Source organism: Vanellus vanellus, assembly GCF_965231255.1.
Source record: "Vanellus vanellus genome assembly, chromosome: 5".
Taxonomy (NCBI): domain Eukaryota; kingdom Metazoa; phylum Chordata; class Aves; order Charadriiformes; family Charadriidae; genus Vanellus; species Vanellus vanellus.
Genome location: NC_138910.1, coordinates 69,099,531 through 69,120,352, shown reverse-complemented (window position 1 = coordinate 69,120,352; position 20,822 = coordinate 69,099,531). Strand labels below are relative to the sequence as shown.

General features: G+C 37.6%; 1 protein-coding gene across 1 annotated transcript in view; it reads left to right on the top strand.

Moving 5' to 3' along the window:
* The window catches only part of ST6GALNAC3 (ST6 N-acetylgalactosaminide alpha-2,6-sialyltransferase 3), a gene marked incomplete at both ends in the record, with an annotated part of 72,679 nt that extends 52,314 nt beyond the window's left edge, over window positions 1-20,365 (top strand). Inside the window, 2 exons of the mRNA XM_082484673.1 lie at window positions 18,465-18,572; window positions 20,179-20,365. Of these exons, the coding sequence (XP_082340799.1) occupies window positions 18,465-18,572; window positions 20,179-20,365 (295 nt within the window). The remainder of the gene's footprint in view (window positions 1-18,464; window positions 18,573-20,178) is intronic.
* Between the last annotated feature and the right edge of the window lie 457 nt (window positions 20,366-20,822).

Here is a 20,822-nt window from a genome sequence, read left to right as displayed (position 1 = left end):
CATTTAGATATGAGTACAGTACAGTGTAATGTCAGACCAAAACCCAAAAGAGATCACAAAGAACATAAATAATTTTATACCTTTATTTTATGGCATTTTGGGAAAAAATAATTTAAATTTAAACTTTTTTAACAAATAGGAGAGAAGAAAAGGATAGATCATTTTCTAGAAGATGCATTGAACTCATCTTTTACCTGCTGCTACTGAGTGAAAATCCATAGTACTGTAAGCTTCCACCTAACCACTCTGTCAAATATCTTTTCTGCCTCTCCTCATGATTATTTTTGAACAAAGTTAAGCACCTAAGTCAAAGTACTGAAAAGCTCTCACCATTATTTGCTTAGGGAGGAGTGCTTTACTAGTGGTCTTGTCTCAAGCTGGCAATATTCTCTTGCATTGTATAATATTTAAATTGGGGGTGGTGGTGGTGTTATAACCACTGTTCCGGTAAATAACAATGTGGTGCCAGGTAAAAGATCCAAAGATGTGAATTGAATGATATTTAATCATAGCTGTGTCTGCTACTCAGGCTCCCGGAGTGGACCCCTGGAGTGGCAAAGCATTTACCATTAGAATGATGATCTTTGTATGCAGATACTGGGCATACTTCAATCCAGGCTTGAAAAAAATGTGGTTCCAAGAATTGTCTTTATAGGCACAAAGTCTTTTTGAAGCTATTTACTTGTCCATAATCAAAATATCAGATACTTTGCTCTCCTCAGATGCATTTATTTTCCCAATTTCCTATTAATGGAAAACTCTAGGAAGCTGCTCTATCAAGGCTCATGAATGCACATTCCCAGATGGTCAAGATACATATTCCTGGCTGGATTGCTTTAAGACAAAGCCACTTCCTAACTGCCCAGTGCAAAGTCAGATATCTGCTGTTGTGCTTTCAATGTACATGGATTGGTCTAGTGTGGTTATTTTGCTTGAAGCAGGTTAGAGACCTGCATTGTGTGCTGCCAAAACTGTGGGATCAGTAACCTCCAGTTGTTTGGTGGTGATAAACAGCTGGAGCAGTAACATCATCTAGCATACAGCTCGATTCAGGCAGTGCCTGACAGGCTGTAACATCATCTACCACACAGCTAGACTCAGGTGGTGTCTGACAGGCTGCTGAGCATGAGTGAGGATGGTACATAAGTTCAGCATAGATTTAACTGAGCTGTATAGACCTAGCTTTGTCCACCCGAGCCTTAGCTTTTCTGTTTGCTGGTAATATTTGTCCTATATTTGTCCTTGCATATCTTGCATAACACTGTGAGGTCTCGTTTACTTGCAGTATTAAAGCGCTTAGAAAGGAGCCTGTCAGCAATGTATATTTCAGTTCATGATTGTGGTGTAAAATGTATTTTTCCCATGGTTAATTTTCATGCATTCATGCAATACAGAATTGCATTTCATACAATTTATGCACTTGTGAAATAAGTTATCAAGAGCAGATAATTTTGTATTTGTTATGCCTTGATCTCCGACTTTCTTCTTAAAGGGGAACTCCAGAAATCTCTAGGAAAGTAAGTTAAAAAAAAAAACTCTCTGGGAGAAATGAGGTTTGTCTTATGTATTCATTTACTGTGGTATTTGAGGACTGAGACAATATCTAGCATCTTTTCAAACACTGCTCTGTACAAAACACTTCCACTCCAGCTGCTTCTTACAGCCTTTATAAACTCTATTTAAATGTTATGGATGCTGTCTAGTCTACATTGTAGTTTGCAAGTTAGAAATGGGCAACTCATTCCACAGTGTGTGAAAACAGACATCATTTCAAACTAATCTTTTGCATGCACTTAAAGAAACCAAATAAAAATACAAAGGTAAAAGAAGAGCAAAGCATCACTCAAGGCCCAGAGGAGAAGTGGCAGTTCCGTATTTGAAAAGCAGCTCTCTGCTTATGTTTGTACAAGGAAATGGCAAACTTGTATGATCTCTGTTGAAGATGTTCTCTCTTCTCCCTCCACCTGTATTCTTGTTCTCAGGTACTTACAAAAGCTTTTGCTCTTGAACAATTGTGGAAATTTATTGTCTGAGTCATTTTAAGGAATGGCTTTCATAAAATAGTTTAATTTATGTTCCTTCCCCCTACCAGTAAATTTTTGTTTCTTACATCCTCTTAGGAACAAATTGAAGGAAAACAAAGTCATAATGTCACCACTGAAATCATTTAACATTTACAAAGAGTGATCCTCCAGTATATAAAAGATAACTCATTTGCTTTGTCTTGTAAGCATAAGGAATGCCTGTGATGGATCTAAGTGCAATGTATGTCTATGGTATCAGTAAACTGATTAGCTTAATCTGTGAATATTATATACATCTGCAGAGGTAGTGCGTAACAAAGTGTGTAATAATGAATATTGCACAATGGACGACAATACTACACAGCATAAAGATAAAGCAATGACATTACTCTAAAATAGCAAAGCTCTGAGCAATGCTAGTAAACCTATGAGGAGATGTAAGATGCCTGCATTGTTTCATATGGTAACAATCTGTGTATCCATCTAGTTTTCATAGTTATAGATAGATATAGACTATTATATGAGCAGTTCAAGAAGAAATTACCTGTTTATATTGAGTAATTCCCATATGCATGATTTAGGGTCGTGGGTTTTCTTGCTTTGCTTTTTTGACGTCTGCAGTTTGTTCCTAACGCTGGCTTCTTATCACAAATTGCAGCCATATAACCTGATCTCATCAGATCAAACAAGTTAAACGTAGTCGGATCCGGTCAATACTTAGATGAGCGATTTCCAAGGCAATTCAAGAATGATTAGGAAACTGCTCCATGTCAGTATTCCTCTCTTGCCAGCATTGAACAAGCATCTCCCATGCTGTCGGGGAGCTTACGTGATGGTTCTTCATCCTCATCCTAAATTGTCCTTATCATTGCCATGCTGTTAAACACCTTCCACATTCCTCCACAAGTGGCTGCATTTGTCAGTGTGTATGTAGTCTACCAAGAAACTTTTGGGATGTAAGGTACTACAGCAATGGTGCCAGCTCAGTTGCTATATTTTATATTAGCTTTCTGCAGCCCTGATTTTAGTATATCCCAAGAGAATGTTAATTTTGAAGTACCATTTAGGTCAGCCTTTGACTGGAGAGTACAGAGCACTGTTTCCTTGTCAAAAGTTCTTATGCAGAAATAGGAGAAGTGCTGAATACCTGTCAGAAGGGCAAGATAAGCCAGCATTTCTGTTATCATCTTCTGTGAGATAAACCAGAATGATAATGGCTACTTTTTGTTCCTTTCTAAGCTGTGATTTAATTGGCTTATTGGATTTAATTGCCACCTGGACATTGAATCTTGAGGTTTCCGTTTGCTTTCACTCGAAGCCAGTTGACATAATATTTCTTGATCCAAGTGAATACAAAAGGTGAAATCTCACACTGTGTAAACTTCCATTTCTTCTCAGTTTTGTGTAACAGCTGCAATTCTACCTCTCCAGGAGAAAATGTATAGGAAATCCATACATGAGGACTCAATATTGTAATAGCTAAGAGCTATGATAAAGAATACCAACTCACTTGTAATCATCAAGCTATAAGATAGCATCAGCACAAGATGAAACAAGAGGCTATCAAACCTATTGCCAGAGGAAAATACAGATTAAATACAAATAAACACAAAATACAAATGAAAGATATGAGTGAGCTTGTATAATGAGAAAGAGGGAGCCCAACAACCTGAGTAGCGTCTTTACTGTTTAATGCCATACTCCAGAGACAAATATTACAGCTAATTTTTCAAAGAAGAAAAAGTCGTGCTTTTCTTCTGAATTTTTTTCCTGAATAAATAGCAAACTCATGGAACAATTTCCTTAACTGAATGCACAGAACAAGACATGCAGTAAAAAGCACCATTAGTGGGATCATAATTGTGATTAGGTAATCGCAATTGATTTTCTTGCTCTAAGACAATCACCATCCACTGTTTTGAAGGAAAACAGTGTGTGGCATAATTATACAGGAACTGTGTATATATTAAAGAAAACTCAGAGCCACAAAGCAAGAAACTAGGTGTGTCCTTTCCACAGGTTTAGGGTGGGCCACATGTCAGGGGACCTTATCTCCAAAAGGTACTCTGCCTGTATACCACACAACATATGTCTCTCAGAGAAATTCAACTTTGGCAGAAGTGGTTCCAGTGACTTCACTGAAGTTCTGCTTGACCACACCAGAAATTAGTTACCCTCACTGCTATTAATTGAGGATTCGGTCTGCATACTGTGTCAAATGCTGATGCATGTGCTCTGAGAACTTCTAGTGAACCTATCTCTTCAGAGCAAATGATAAAATGAAGCCTGGTGTCAATCATTCATAAAACTCTTGCATTTATATATAAAGCTGGGTAGGAAATCTGATTACATATCAAAAGTATGTACACTTATAGAAGGAACAAAAGAATGAAATCTCTATTTGTTGGTGTTTTTCAGTTTGGAAAAAAGGAATATTTTTGTAAACATTCTGGATACTTTGTAATATGTACTTTCGCACTATTTCCTTCCTCTAGGTGCTAAATGAGGATGCTCATTTCCAAAACCCCTAAAGCATACACAAGTTTGCCGATGACTTTTAAATACAGATTTAGGCAAGGATGTCCAATTTTTACAAGCTTGGAGAGGTTTTGTTAAGACCAAGCATATCTGAATATGCCACTCTTTGTACCTTTGCAGGATTTCACATTGCCTAAAATAATGTTCGTCATGGGTTTAATTTTTCCTCAAAGTGGATCTCTTTTATGTCTGCTATTTACCATCCTTGCCAGTGTCATTGAGCACAAGAAATACAGTATCTACAAGATGCAGAAACTGCTTTCTTCCTCGCGCTCATGTAATAGGTAATAGATGGGTTTAAGAAAGGATCTTTACTCTGTGCTTTACCTATTCATGTGTAGGATTTTGATTTCATTTGAAATGAAAGGCGTAAACCTCAGGTCTGAAAACTAATAGAATTTCTGCATTTACCTGCTGATCCATAGCCTTTAGGTTAGATTGTGTGTCAGCCAGCAGTCGGTTTGTTGAATGAAGCAATACTTTAAAACTAAAATGAAAAGATTTCTGTTATATGTAGCCTGACAGCAGATATGAAGGCAGATTTCTGGGGGCTTATTATTGGAAATATTTTCCAGTGTGTCTGATAAGTGAGACTGAACAAGCCGTAGGAAGTAGACCTAATCAGATAATGCTGACTTGCAGACCAGAAAAAAGAGAAGAAATGTATTTTGCCTAAGTGCTATGCCTTCTCTTATCAAGACTTAGGACAAAATGGACACTGGAGTGGCAAAAGGCATATTGAGATCAGGGAGTAAACCTGCTGGTTTGTGAGTGTAGCTGTTGCATCTAAGCCTATTTACTTGTATATATTCATTGTCTGTGTTACGGAAGGTTTATGTCTACCTGCTCAGGTGAGGTGGAGCTCTGGAGATGGGGCGTATAATACAAAGGACTGGAAGAACATCAAACTGGATCAGCTATTCATTTTTTCAGTAAGTCTAGGTATTTTTTTTTTTTTTGAACTTCAAAGGAATTTAAGATACAGACTTGTGAGGAGGGTCCCCATGAAGGACCAAGCACTATATTCTGCTTAGACTCTCAATCCATGCACATCCTTCATGGAAATACATTTGAACACTGGGGATATTCACAGTATGAGCAAATTCTCAGTAGGATTTGAGGAGCATTCATGATGTTGCAGGATGGAGGACAAAGGAAGGTCTTGTAGAAGTGCTAAGAATGAGTTCCCCAAAAAATGAAGCAAAAAGTTTCCTTCATGATTTCCATGCCTAGATATGAAGTGGTAGTTTCCACAGATTGATATTTAACACAAAAAGATATTTAACACAGCTTCATATTCTTTCACCTCTTCAGATTGCATGTAGATAATAGAGTATATCAAATGCAAACATTGTCAGTGCCACATTAATATTGCATGACAAACATGCATACTTTGTTGGCCTGGGCACTTTTATTCTTAACTATTGCTGGAAGATCCTCTTAGTTCTAAGTTTTTTTGAAAACAGGTCAGCTCTTGGCTTTATACCTTAAATGTCTCTGCTCAGGGGAAAAGGAATTTAATTGCATAAAATCTGATTTTTCCAAACTACCATAAGATTAAAGTTTTAAATGGATCGAGTGTCTCTATAAGTATATTCGCATTCATACGTCTGGAGTAAACATGCCATCTGGGGCTTCTGCTTTATTTTTTCTTACTGTATATTTGGAATTCAAAATAAGGTTTATTTTGTGAGGAAAAATCAATAAATCATTTCAGTTGTCCCACACTTTGTATAACTAATTGTAATTAGTATAATGTGTTTGTTGGCAAGAGCTTATCAGGCAAATAGCATGAAGAGGCAAAGAAAAAGCCTCATAAAGAATGATGTTGTTTTGTAAAACTAATTGTGACGCTATCTCTGGTATTGTGTTTGTGATTGAACTCTTAATTTTTAATCTGGTGTTCCTTCCAGCTATGTAGCTACTAGTGTTACCTGAAGTTCTCTGTAATGTAATTATGTAACAGATTTCTGGCAGGTTTAAATTTTACTATTTGGTGCCAAAAAGATGTAGTGTTGAGTCATCTACATTGTAACAAGTCGGCTGCAGTTGTAATGAATTAGTTTGTTTTAATGTTTGCTATGCAAATCTTATAGGTAAGAATTCAGTTAACTGTGACGTCCTGAACTTTGATGCCTCCTCCTTTGATGCAGCCACAGCCTCCTCTGTGTATGCTGTCAGGTATGTGGCCTTCTAAAGAGCTGCTTGCCTGCAGAGCTGCATTGGCAACGTATCCAAGTCTTGACGAGCTGATACTGGGAATCACTGAAAAGATGATGTCACTAATAGCAATATAATATGTGGACGAGAAATCAGAGTATTTATTTATAAAGCAAAGGACCACTGTCCTGCTTCATGAATGTGTTCTAATAACTTTGGTTTACTGGAAATATCAAATCCCTGAAGCTAACTGAATTCTTCACCATACTTGGTTACTAGGCATTAGCTTACACTGACAGTGAGCTGGCTCGATGATTAGTCTGATAATTCTTGAGTGCACTATTCTCAAAAAGCTGGATTGTGAAAGACTTAGAAAATTAACTAATTTGCTACTTCAGTTGATAGCAGGGAAGCCATAACAATTCTCTTTTAGAGCATTTCACTGCCATTCTAATAAGTATGGAGATTTTTCTCCCAGCTTCCATTTGTACAATTACCCTCCTGCAGTCTACTCAGTGAATATGGGAAGAAAATAGTCTGAAATTGTCCAATGTTGAAGGAACTGTGCAGTGGGCTAAAAGGGAATCTACTCTGAACCATAGTTGTTCTTCCTATGAGCTTATCTGTGGCAGTCTTCTGCTTTTGTAACTTGTTTGCTGTATCACGCTTTTTTCCAAAGGCTGCCATCTGAGAGAAGAAAAAAAAAACAACAAAAAACAATGTTATGCTGAATATGTCTGTCTGCAATCAAGGTGCTGCCTTCAGTGTAAATATTTGTGTCAGTGGCTGCAGGCATCTGGCCTTCAGAAGACCCTGGTGCATAAATGTAATAGCTCTTGGTGAAAAGAAGGGGAAAGACAAAAGCTAATCTTGCATGTCCTGAGGACTTGGGACCCTATATTTCAAGTGGGACTTTAATTAGACCTCAACCTCTTCTGTCCACAGTGTACATCAGCGAGAGGTGCCCATCAAAAGGCCAGCTACTGTGTAAACAGTGCAATGGAGAAGGTAGGGGAAGTTTCAGTAACTCAGAGGCTAGGATTATTTGCTTCTTTCTAAATAGTTGGACAGAGGTGAGTTAATTAAGAAAGCAGCAGAAGACTAGAGACATTTGGATGGAATACAGAGAGTAAGCAACAAGACCCTAATATTGATACTAAACAGTAGTATGATACCTATATATGTCTGTGTGTTCCATTAAATTGCACCTCAAAAAAAGAAAAGGAAAGAGAAATATCTTGGTTCCTTTTTTACTTTAAGGAAAGGTTAATCTGGAGAAAGTTACGGTAGTAAAAAGGAAGGCAACATCTGTGTTAATTAGCAGTTCATCTTCAAAGCTTGACTGATGGGTTGCATTATGGCCTCTTGCATTTGAATTAAAATTCAGACCCACGCAAGTTCTATTTTTACCTCCTTTTTTCCACATCAGAATAATTCGTCTGGATTTAAGATTTCATTTTTGCTAAAAATATTGAAGTTCCATAATCTAAAATGAACTTTTGGTTTGTGCAAATAGGCAGTGTAAAGAAGAGTACTGTGGCTCTGGATTCAATTTCAGAGAATGTGGCTTTATAGAACGATGCAATATCATAGGAAGTTTCTATGGAACAGTACTAGAAGGTCTTGAATTTATTTTATTCCATTCTACCTGCTATACTCAGTGCAGAGACTTTCGCATGCATGTTAAATTACTGCTTATATACATGCCTTAAATGTAAGGGAGGAAATCTCAGTATCCATCAGTTCCCTCTGAGAACTAGGAATAAGATGTATGCTCTCCAAAGAATCTTTTTCCCTTGATTATTCAACAGCTAAGCTCTTTGGGTTAAGGACTGTCATGTGTGGTTGTATAGAGCCTTGCACTGCGAGGATTCACAATGCTACTGTAATGTAAATAATCAGTAAGTAATTTAGCAACAAATTAGTAATGAATTCTAGAATACCAGAAAAAACTCATGAATACCACAGTTGGGGAGACACAAGCTGTTGATAGAGGGATGTGCACTGATGAAGGCCTTATCTGGGGTTTGAGTTCTCATTTTCAGTGAATATCTTCCCTTCAGAAATGAAACTTCCCAAAAATATTATGGCTGTCCCTCCATAAGCTTTTTTTTGATGAGCATCCGTCCTGGTGAAAAGCAAAGTTCTGAGATAAATGTGAAATGTTGGGAGAAAAATGTAACACTGCCTTCACTTCCATGTTAACATCAAAGAGGTAGTGATTGACTTAACACAACGACTGCAGATTGTACAAAATTTAAAAGGATATCAGCTGATGTACCTCAATGTGGCTTCTATCAGCTGAATATCCAGTGTCCTCCCCTCTCAAATGAATAGTTAGGGTACAGTCTCGTGCTAGCTGTTCTTTCATTTTCACCATAGCAGTAAAACAAAACACCTTTATAAAAGCCTCTGCTCACATCCCAATGTCACAAACATTCAATGTGCACCTTTAGAAAGTTGTCTCATATTTTTTGCTTTAATCATAAAATAAAAAACCTAATAGAAAATGTTTATGAAAAATTCAAGCTGCTTTCAGCTAAGGTTAAATGAACTCCCTTCAGTATCTTGTCTTGACAAGGTAAGAGCTGATCAAGAAATTTCTTCTGTATGCAGCTACAATAGATTTCACTAAAATATGCAGCTAGGAGTAGTAAGTGCCCTTTAGTACCAAAAGAAAAGGGTGGGAAAGCCTGCTTAATTAATCCTCTTTGGGGATCCTGGATTAACTGCAGCTCTGTTTAGTTTACATCCTCCCTGGAGAAAAACGTGCAGACCCAAGACAGCAAGTATTGGTTTAAATGTAGATGCAGGAAAAAGTCACTGTTGTCTTTTTTTCTTCCACTTGGCATATTTTTGCGTTTTGATTCATTTTTGGTAACAAAAGATGAAAATCTAAATCCTTCTCCACTCCCTTTCATGCTGTGGGAAAATGTTGAACTGGCGCTCAGCAAACTGCATGCAGCTACTGATGAAGAGAAGCTGCCCCATGGAGGCTCATGGCACAAGCTGTGAAACCTGTGTCAAGGTTTCAGCCATCACTCCCTTTGTCACAGCCATCAGGCATTGCAGTAAGTCTTTGATTTAGCATAGGCCAATGGGAAGTGGAGAGTGGTGGGACAGGAGTACACCACGGTGCCACAACTAACTTGCAGGCTTGAGTACTGTCCAGGGAAAGCAGATTTGGCATTACCTCCTATTTGCTTCAACCACTGCAAACATAAGTGATTGTACTGTGGAGCAAGTGCTATGCTGGCATAGACCAGAAAAGTTGCATTTCCTGATAAGCTCAGTCTTCCTAAGGGTGGAGTGGATTTTACTCAGGTGATTTTTGAAGAGAAAAATGGCTGTGTAAAGATGCCAACAGCTTAGCCCTCAAATCTGCTTATGTGAATTTAGTTTCCCTTTGTTCCAAACATAACTGCATGGTTGTAATGGTCCACACTTCTGTGATTTAAATGTCCATTTGCTCATCAAGCAAATCCAAGTGCAAATGGAGATCTGTGGCGCCACACACTTCTATTTCTGCACAATACACCTCCAGTGGGTCAAGGTTATTGGTAATCATGCATAAACTGCTTGACTTCAGGTCTCAGGTGGCAACTGCAACCAGGGCACTTAGAAAAGGCATCTTTTACTAATAACTTGAGAACATGCTGTAGCGTGGTCTGTGCCTCAGACCACAGTTTGTACTTAAGAAAGGGAAATAAAGAATTCAAGAGAATTCAAGAGGATTCAAGAGAAAGCAAAAGAATATGTATTTCTGGAAACAAGAAGACTAGGGAAGAGAGTGCAGATAAAAAATACTGGGATTGGGATTTACTGATCTGTAAACAGTTTGCACCAAGAGCACAGTTTGTATCTGAAGAGTCAATGCGAGCTGCAGAAGCCCAACAGCTGTAAGAAATTTAGCTAGCAACTCTTGTTCTCTGCAGAGGATGCCATTCAACTTGAAAAGATTAGCACAGGTTTTCTCGCACAGGAATCACCTCAAAATAATATACATGATATGTATATATCAGCTTAGAAGGTGGTATTTACAATTATAATTCTTTAGTCTTGTTTCTTTTCTGTATGCTTTGCAGCAAGCTGGACCTCTCTGATTACTCTTGATAAATGGGAATTCTCCTTTTCTTCTCTGAGCTCAGCAGCACAGGCACCTGAAGGAGCCCTCTCTGCCTGGATGAAATAACTTCTTTCTCTTGTTGCCTGAGTTCACAACTGAGCGGAGATGCATCAAAGCCAGGTCAAGGAATCAGATATGAGGAAGCTACAGAAGCCTGGGCAGCAGAAGTCAATTTCTTTAAGCTGCCCTTTTTTTTTCTCCATTGTCTCAGGTTTCCATGTGTATATTGAATAGAGCAGAGAAAGAGAGAAAAGAAATAAAAAAAATGTGTACACACCACAAAGATTGGAACTATATGCATAAATTACATAGCCGAGCAGATGTCGTGTGGATTTCAGTAATTGCAGTAACAGATTCTTCCTTACTTCTAATATTGTTTTTGCCTGTCTTGCCAAAAATTGTAAATAGTAAGTCAAATAGTTGTATTTTTTTTTAATTAGATGCAGTTAAATACAAAGCCATCGTTTCTCTGTTCCTGTTGTGATCATTCAGAAATGTCCTTCTTGTCTTTTTTATTCATGGCCATTTTGACATAGGATTTATTAATTGTTTAATCTCTTTTTAAATCAGTTTGTGAGGACAGATTCTCATGGGCTAGTTTGTGACCTAGGAGTAGCCTTTACTGCAGGTTTGTAGTAAATTAAACTGACTATTGTCCTCTGTGTTCCATTGGTGCAGTATTAATATAGATAGAAACCCTATATTTGTGGAGATTAATTGGACAGTATGCCACCTGACTGCAGTTTGTTTTCAGTATTCACAGTAAGGATGATCTACCAAGACTTTGGGCTGGCAGGAGTGCATCACTTTTCCATTTTCAGGTAAATCTTTCTGGGCAGAGCCACTGTCAGAATCTGGAATGTGGTCTGTGCTGTTCATAATGCATTCCACTTGTTTAAGCTTCGCATAAAACCATACATGATGGATAATAAAACATCTGTCCATACATAAATGTTTCACTTTTCAGAATGACCTGAAGCACCGTGTGGGCTTTTGAATATGTGAGACAGTCTGCTCACTGCTAGAGGGGCATGGGTGTTTATTATTAGATGTCCTGCATTGTTATGGAATGCAAAGCAAGCACATGCGTGCACGCACACACGTACAAAAGAATGAATAATTATGATAAACAACTGCCTAACAGGTATCTTTATAATGCAGAAATAGCAACCATTTTTACCAGGTGAAATCAATTCTCTGTGCTTGTGTCTTCATTGCTCTTGTGCTATTTTTTTTCTGCAGAAAGTATATAATGAAATTATTAGCAACAAAGCACCGAGTCTTACAGAAAACAGAATTAAATCTAGGGTAGTGCTAATACCCTTCAGCATTTAGAGTCTTACCCTCCTCCTGTACCAAAAGTACTTCCTTTTTTTCTCTCAAGAAAACATATACGGAGATGTATATGTGATCCTCAAAGGAGAGGTGCTAGGAAAATGAGCCTTGCTATTCTCTCAGGGGTGGGGGCATTTTTCTGTCATTGTATTCTAATCTGTCATTTACAAGTCTACTTTTGATATGAAGAGGAAGGCATAGACCAAACCTATAACTTGGGGAATGTGGGCGTTTAATTTTGCGAAGATGAAGAGTTGTTCAGCAGTTATATTCAGAGATGCTTCCTCAGAAAAAAAGAGAACTCTCAGTCAACATAAGTACAATGGTAACATTCATTTGGTTAGTATAGAATTAAGTAATGGATCACCAGTTTGTGCTGGTGTAGATCAATTTTCCATATTTCTAGTTGTAAGGAAACATACTCTTATTCAGCAATACAAAAACCTACAATAATCCAGGGAGAAAAAGAGCTGGTTGTCTTTAACAAGAGAGTGCAGAGGGGACATGTACATTCTGCCCTCGTTCCTGAGATGAGGCTGACGTGGGGTGAGTGGCAGAGAGACAGACTATACTGAGCCCCTCCCAGAAGATTAACGGTATCTTCAAGCTCTGCAGATACAAGTAAGTACCAGAGACATGTCTACCTGAACACAGTCTAAGCTAATCTTGACACAGGTCTTAAAAATATTTCTATTTACTTTGAATCATTTTTACAAATCTTTTAGCATGTTGGAAGGACATCTCACATTATGAAGCCTCCGCTCTGTGGGTTACACGTCTCTTAGTTTCTTTAGAACGATACCCTTATTTATACTTCTTTATTAATCAAGGGGCCTGACAAGCTGCTGCAGATAAAGCTACTGCTAATTCAGTAGTTTGGTAGGAGGGTCATCTGAGGATTAGAGTCTATAAACAATCTTTATGAAAAGATATTTTTTTTGTCAATGAATTGGCCTGGAGAATCTTGTCATTTCAATCTGTCATTGTTGAATTTTATTTTACTGCAATATTCTTAAATAAAGCAAAAAAGGAGAAGTGTCCAGTTAATGCTTTTGGCAAGCTCTCTGTTACTTAATAGCTTCTTGAAGTCCTAAAATTTCTTCGTTTTTCATCTTAATTAGTACTCTTAATTGACCTTCTGTGCTCTTTAATTTCTCCCAGCAAAGAATTAAAAAATAGGCTTCTAAATTCTTTTCTGCAATGAGATTGACATGAAAATGCTTGTCTACAGATCACCTCTGCCTTAACAAACTTTTTTTTTTTTCAGTTCTATTTTTTTACCACTGAAGTCCCCACTGGAAATTACAGTCCGTTAAACCATAAAGCTAGAATTGATTGTGCACATAAAAAATCCTGGAACAATTGAACAAAGAAAAGAACTTCCTGGAATTCTATGGTAAAATCAGAACTCAAGTGACAACAAAACTTTTACCCAATTTGAACTCACCTGCCCTTGATCATTAAGAAAATATTTGATGTTCTTCCATTTTCCCCTGATAAGAGAAGGAACCAGTTTTTCCTTCATTTAGCCTACATCAAAGCATGGTTATAGATGTCAAAGAAGATGAATTTCAGTCACCAACATTTTTATGGGGCGCTCTCTATTCCATCTTCTTTATATCAATTTCTTATGCTTTTTGTAGAATATTGGAAAGCTAAGGCTAAAGAACCCTGTCTAATTGCTCTTATTTTTAATTAATTTTTAATTAAACCTTTATGTATCATACATTATAATTCTAGCAATCCTAAATGTGATTTTTACCATTGCCTTCTAAAATATAGAAGGCAATCTCCTTTTTAAGGTATTGTGAGAAACTATAGTCAGTTCTTTCTACTGGAGTTTATGGAAAGCATTACTAAAAATGCAAATTCTATGTTTTGAGACTTGAAACTATTAATCTTGGAGCTTACTTTTATATTCTGAGATGTAATAATGACATTTTAAGCACTTAAACCTTCACTATGAGCAAGATAGGCAACTGTATATTTTGTTTCAAGTATCTTAATTAAGTTGGTTCCATTGGTATTTTCATGTGTTTAATGTTAAGCATATGCCTATGTACTTTATTGAAATGCTGGATGGTATTTAACAGAATGAATTACATTCCAATAACTAACATTTCTTTAAGAATCCTAATAATGTAGGAAGTATGCAAAATAAGCTTTCATTTTCAAGATAAACAGACAAAGTAACTTCTTGTGAGCATTGCATTTTTATTGCTGCATCCTGTTGTAAATCATGTCTTGAAAGCAAAACCATCTTCTTTTTAAATGCATTTTTTGAAAAATAGTGCATTATTTTCTCCTGAGCTGTTGAGACAATTTCCTGCCTAGATATGGTCCCCCATTAATTTTAGAGTATAAGAAAAAGTCACTGTGAGCCATAGGGAACAATTTTGGATTTGCTGCACACACATATTTCACAATAGATTTGCCTATAGTAGTTCTATGGATGATGTTTAACAAACTCCTTTTTTCCCTATTTTGGGATTAATGTCCTCTTTCCCTCAGGTTTGTGCAGTAACATAGCCTTATGCCACACGTAAATGGAGAATTCTTTTCTTGTGTAAAATTTTAAATTTGAATGCAATTACAGTAAGAAGAGGAACTCTTTCTAATGAGCCTCAAAAAGCCCTGGCCAAAACACATGTAAAACTCTCCTGTAGAGAAAGAAATTGAGTGCATGGTGTTAGCATAATAGCAAGGGCTGAGACATTGCTTTGCACTACAGTTTTATGGGATTATATTTTTAAAGGTATTCAGAGATTTATGACTTTTTAGGGACAGCTAAAATTGTTTTCACATTTCTAATATTGCTTTCATTAGAATGTTGAAAGTGTTTACGGTATCAGATTGAATTCTAAGGTGTTACCAAATCATCCAGAATCCCCACTGTTTAAGTATATTCCCTTGTATCCCTATGTATCTTCAGAGTCAAAAATGAGAGGAATGTAAGTGCTTTGTTTTAAAGTAAAGTATATAATCTGTATTCTGTCATGTACTTCATCTCCCAGGGAAGGTATCTGGGAACTCACTCTGCTGTTTTTATTTATCCTGCCAGTGTAGTATATAGATGAGAGGACTAAGGTCCAATGGTGTTAAAACAAGACATGAAATATTGATTAATTCTTTTTTAAAATTCCTTTTTCCTCCTGAGTATAGCAAATTTCAGATGCTACTGTCAATATAGTACTCTCCAATAAACCTCCATTATCGGAAGGGTCCTGATCTTCATAGTATTCTTATAAATGGTTATTATGATTCTAAATGGCTTTAAAAGTTCAAGGCTAGTGTTCTTCTGGTGCAAGAGCAGAAAGCAAGTTAGAAGCAATGCAGCTTTTTATCATGGCAGAATGTTATTCTGAAATAATGTGAATCAGATTGGGAATTCCCTTTGCTAGACAGAAGCAGAACATTCTGTTTGAAGAAATGAAGATCCTAACAGGGCAGATAAACAGATGTACAGTTTTGTGGCTATAAACGTATGAACTAAAGAAGCACAATTATAGTTGGTGTCCACCTAATGAAACATGGGTATTTGACACCCTGCCTTTTGTTCCCACTTGTCATTCTTCAGTGCTAAGTTAGCCCTTTATTTATTGTTTCCAGAATGGTCCTTTACAAAAACAGCTAAAGAGATGCTTAGGAGTTATCCTAAGGATAAGGACGTTTCAGGAAAGCTAGGGATAGAAATTCACACCAGCTAACCCATGAAGGATGATAGACATGGGCAAGGAAGAGAAGATGTAGTCCAAACTACTTTGAATGTTCCTGAGTACAATAAAAATCTCTGGAAGTTGAGATAATTGCTTTTCACTAAAGAAATAAGATGTGCTTAAACTGGAGTGTACTGGAGTTTCTTTAGGAATGTAAAGCTCTTGGAGCTTTTCTACTATCCATAATACGAGGTATTCATCAGGGAATGAATTTGAATCTCAGTCCTGTATGTGTTGGGTAAATGTCATTATAAAGGTTGTACAACTACTTTTTCACCCATCATCTTAATTAGTATTTAGTCAAACTTCAACAAGAAAGAGCACGGAATTAACACAGAATTTGAGCGAAAGCCAATGATTGGCAGATTTACCTGGGAGGCAGAAGACCATAGTAAGTTCTTGCTCTGAACCAGGAAGAAACACTTGAGGTTGATTCTGCTGTCTCGCAGGAAAGTTGGGTTTTACAGGCCAGATAAGTTGCTATATGGTAATTTTTTCCACATGGAAACTTTGTTCCTACCCCAGGATGAAAATGTTTTCAGATGATTTTGTTGATGGGGATAACTAATTTGCACATAGGCCTACCTCTTAGTTCTTTTGCAGCAAAACTTAATTGTGTGCAAACCTTAGGCTACTTTAACTTATGAGGGAGAACAGACTGCTCCCTGCTGTACCCAAAAGCTAAGAGCTAGATGATGTGCATAAAGCTAAATTATCCCCTCCTGTCACTCACTTTCAGCTCTCTCAAACTGAGCCAAAGTTGGGGCTCTATTAAGGTGGTTCTATGACTTCTGTGATATCTTTCTTTGGAAATTGGACAAGTTATTTATAATTTTAAGGTAATTATTTTCATTGATTTCAGTCAAACTGAAAGCAATGCATGCACAAAGCTGGACTTCAACCAGTGTGTAAGCAGGGAAGACTAAGTGTGTTCTTATTACTTATGAGGATTACTTATGAGACCTACTTAAAGCAGTAGGTGTTGCTTGGCCAGGTTATATGGGTAGCTCTGTTGACTCCCAGTACCCAATTGGTAACACTTGTGTGAGCAGACTGAACAGGATGTGGTCTGCAATTAACAATGAATACATTTGCTCACATAGCCAATGTGTGAGACAAGTCCTTACACGTGTCATTTGTTCTCAATCATGCAGGTAACACTTTTAGACTGACTTAATGCAACTAGTTATTTGAGCAAAGGTTATCGATCTGGGCACTGTCCTTCTGTGGTTTTTTCTCTGCTATGTTATCTTAAAGAATGATCACAGAATCACAGAATGGTCAGGGTTGGAAGGGACCTCTGGAGATCATCTAGTCCAGCCCCCCTGCCAGAGCAGGGTCACCTACAGCAAGTAGGTGTCCCGGACAGGTTTTGAATGTCTCCAGTGTGGGAGACTCCACCACCTCTCTGGGCAGCCCATTCCACTGCTCTGCCACCCTCAAAGTAAAGAAGTTCCTCCTCATGTTAAAATGGAACTTCCTATGTTCAAGTTTGTGCCCGTTACCTCTTGTCCTATCACTGGGCACCACTGAAAAAAGACTGTTCCCATGCCCCTGGCACCCTCCCTTTAAGTATTTATAAGCATTGATAAGATCCCCCCTCAATCTTCTTTTCTCTAGACTAAAAAGACCCAAGTCCCTCAGTCTTTCCTCATAAGAAAGATGTTCTAATCCCCTAATCATCTTTGTAGCCCTTTGCTGGACCCTCTCCAGCAGATCCCTGTCCCTCTTGAACAAGGGAGCCCAGAACTGGACACAGTACTCCAGGTGCGGCCTCACCAAGGCAGAGTAGAGGGGGAGGATGACCTCCATCGACCTGCTGGCCACACTTCTTGATGCACCCAAGATGCCATTGGCCTTCTTGGCCACCAGGGCACATTGCTGGCTCATGGTCATCCTGTTGTCCACCAGGACTCCCAGGTCCCTTTCCACAGAGCTGCTCTCCAGGAGGTCAGCCCCCAACCTGTACTGCTGCATGGGGTTATTCCTCCCCAGGTGCAGTACCCTACACTTGCCCTTGCTGAATTTCATTAGGTTAACACAAACTTATGTAAGGGGATATGCACAAAATTTTGTTTTTGAAAGCCTTGTATTAGATGGTTTTCTACCAAAATGTCATTAAAAGTTTCATTAGTGTGTGAATTTTCAAGCGGAGGATAGGCCACTGCAGATTAAGATTTTGCTTGTGGAAGGGGATGGTGCATACGTACATGCACACAGAACAAAATCTGCCAGTAGTCTGCTTTTTGGTGAACTTTATCTCATTTTACACACTCTACTAATTGCTGTCTTTCAGATGTAAAAATAAATTATTTTCTGTCTTATGAGAGATGCAGTGTTTGACTTCAGATATTTAACATGGTGTTTTTTCTGTGGACAATAGCTTGAGGCCCCAAGCTGGCAAGAATGAGAGTGTATCTATAAATAATTCAAAATAATTGTATGGTTTTGACAGATTGTCAAGTTGCTTAATGCCTTTTGTCCCAGGTAATAGATTATATTTCTTTGATAAAGTGTTGATAATTTCTCATTGCAATTTGTTTTGTGTATGTTCTATTTTTACAGAGTCCAGTCAGGTTCATATCTCAGTACGGGTTGGTTTACCTTAATTTTGGCTATGGATGCCTGCTATGGAATTCATGTCTATGGGATGATAAATGACACCTACTGCAAGTAAGATCACAGGAAATTATTTTCATGCATCTACAATTCTGATGTCTTGTCAAAATTTCACAATTGATTTTAATATCATAAATCCAAAAAATGGATCAGGCAGTCATTTCCCAGTGTTTTGCATTGATGTGACACTATTGTCAGCATATTTAGTCCTGATATGGCATTTGATGTTGATAAAATAAAAACATTTACAAAATCTAACATCAGATGTCATAAGGAACTATTTTTAATCAAAGATCTTTTGCAGTTTCTGAATTAGCTGGAAACAAAGTATGTTCATACTCTCCTGACAAAAGTACTTACTTCTACTCCTAAAACAAATCTATAGAGGAAATACTAATATATTAGTTCTCTGAATACCAAATACACCTGGAAGTGAAAGAAACTGATTAGCCCGGGATAGTTACCTGAAATTACATTTCACCACTATCGAGCAACCTACTTGAACTTTCTAGGTTATATATGGCTTGTTTTGAGTAGTAGGGGGGTTCTAATTAGATAATAAAACAAGTCCTGCAAGCTTTATCACAGTAAACTGACATAAATTCCAACCAACTACTGTTAGTGACCTTACAGTGACAATGGATTAATCCTATTGTCAGAAGTATAACTCTAAACACAATTTTTAAAAGGCCAAGTTAAATGCTTTAATCTCCAGCATATGGTAGTAAAATATAAAATGAAACTATTCCTTATTCAGAAAAGCAGGAAATGTCATAAACAATGTATGATACTAGTACAAATCTATTCTTCTGTACCTAGGGTGGTTCAAGTCTTGCATGTAACCACCACTCCAGTGGGTCCTCAGCTCCTTTGTGCAGACTCTCACTCCATATTCTGTGTTACTCCAGTGTGGGACTTATTCCTGGCAGACCCTAAAAAAAAAAAAAAAAAAAAGAAAAAGAATTTGAGTCACAGCTGTTTAATAAGGGTATCTTAACATTAGAGACTGACTTTTTAGAACTTGCAGATCTCACTGATTGAGTGAGTCATCCAGATGGAATGAACATATGTTGTTCTTTGTTTATGAAAACACAGTAGACGTCCTGAGATGAGGGGTGACAGGACTAAAGTTGTCCTCACAGAGTTCAGCCAAGCTGGCATTGCATAGCCCTGGTGTAAAACCAGTTAACAGCATGATAGCACTTCAGTCTGTTGGCAGCAGAGAAGGATGGGTTTCCTTAAAGCTGCAATTCTGACTGCATTACCTACTTATAATGTATATTGTTCTTATAATTGCCTTATTCAGACAATTCAAGAACCGGTTTAAAGAGTTGGGACTATCTAAAGAGAAGACTTTGCTTAGGGATGGAGCATTGTGGACTGAGTTCTCACAGGTTAAGCAAAACGTGCAGTACCCATAAGAACTGGCCCATCAGCTTCTTACTGACAGATAAGATCAGTGTATTTTGAGAGATACATGTAGCTTCATTTTCTATAGGAAAATTCATACAAATCTTGCTGTAATGAAAGAGCTGTTATACAATTTAGCAAAGGAGTTCAGGTGCTGACACGTGGAAAGGATTTCAGTGAATTCAGGTGCAGTATGTATTAATGCTTTTCTTGCAAGTAGTACTTAAGTTTATCTTTTTTTTTTCCCTAGGTCTGAAGGCTTTCGTAAAGTTCCCTACCACTATTATGAGCCAGGAAGAGATGAGTGTGAGGAATACTTTCTGCATGAAAATGCTCCATATGGAGGCCACAGGTTTATCACGGAAAAGAAAGTATTTGCTAAATGGGCAAAGAAGCACACAATAATATTTACACACCCCAACTGGACAGTGTCTTGATACTCGTTTTCTTAACTCTCCCTTAACAGCATATTACAAAAATGTCTCAGTTTACAATAATTTTGCTTACATCTGGCTGGCCTTTCTCAGCCTAGGTAACATTAAACTAAAAAGTAGAAGACAAAGAGGGTGATGGTTCAGCTGTTAAGCAAAATTAATCAATCTGTGGAAGGCAGACACATTGTTTGTTATTTCTTAGGGTTTTACTCCACACAATGCACTTTATACTTAAACTGGATTTTACTTCAAGGCAGTAGCAGTTAAAGGCAGATGAGATTTCCTGTATATACAGGTGCACACAGAGAACACGGTGGTCCTTTAAAACGTGTCCATCACCTTAGTTAATTAAAATTAGTATTTGTAGCTCATTTGCAGTACTGCAGCTCTAGTTCCATTTGTGGTATTAAGTAGAAATTTTCCACAAAAGAAATATGAGGAAAAATATAGACCTCCAAGG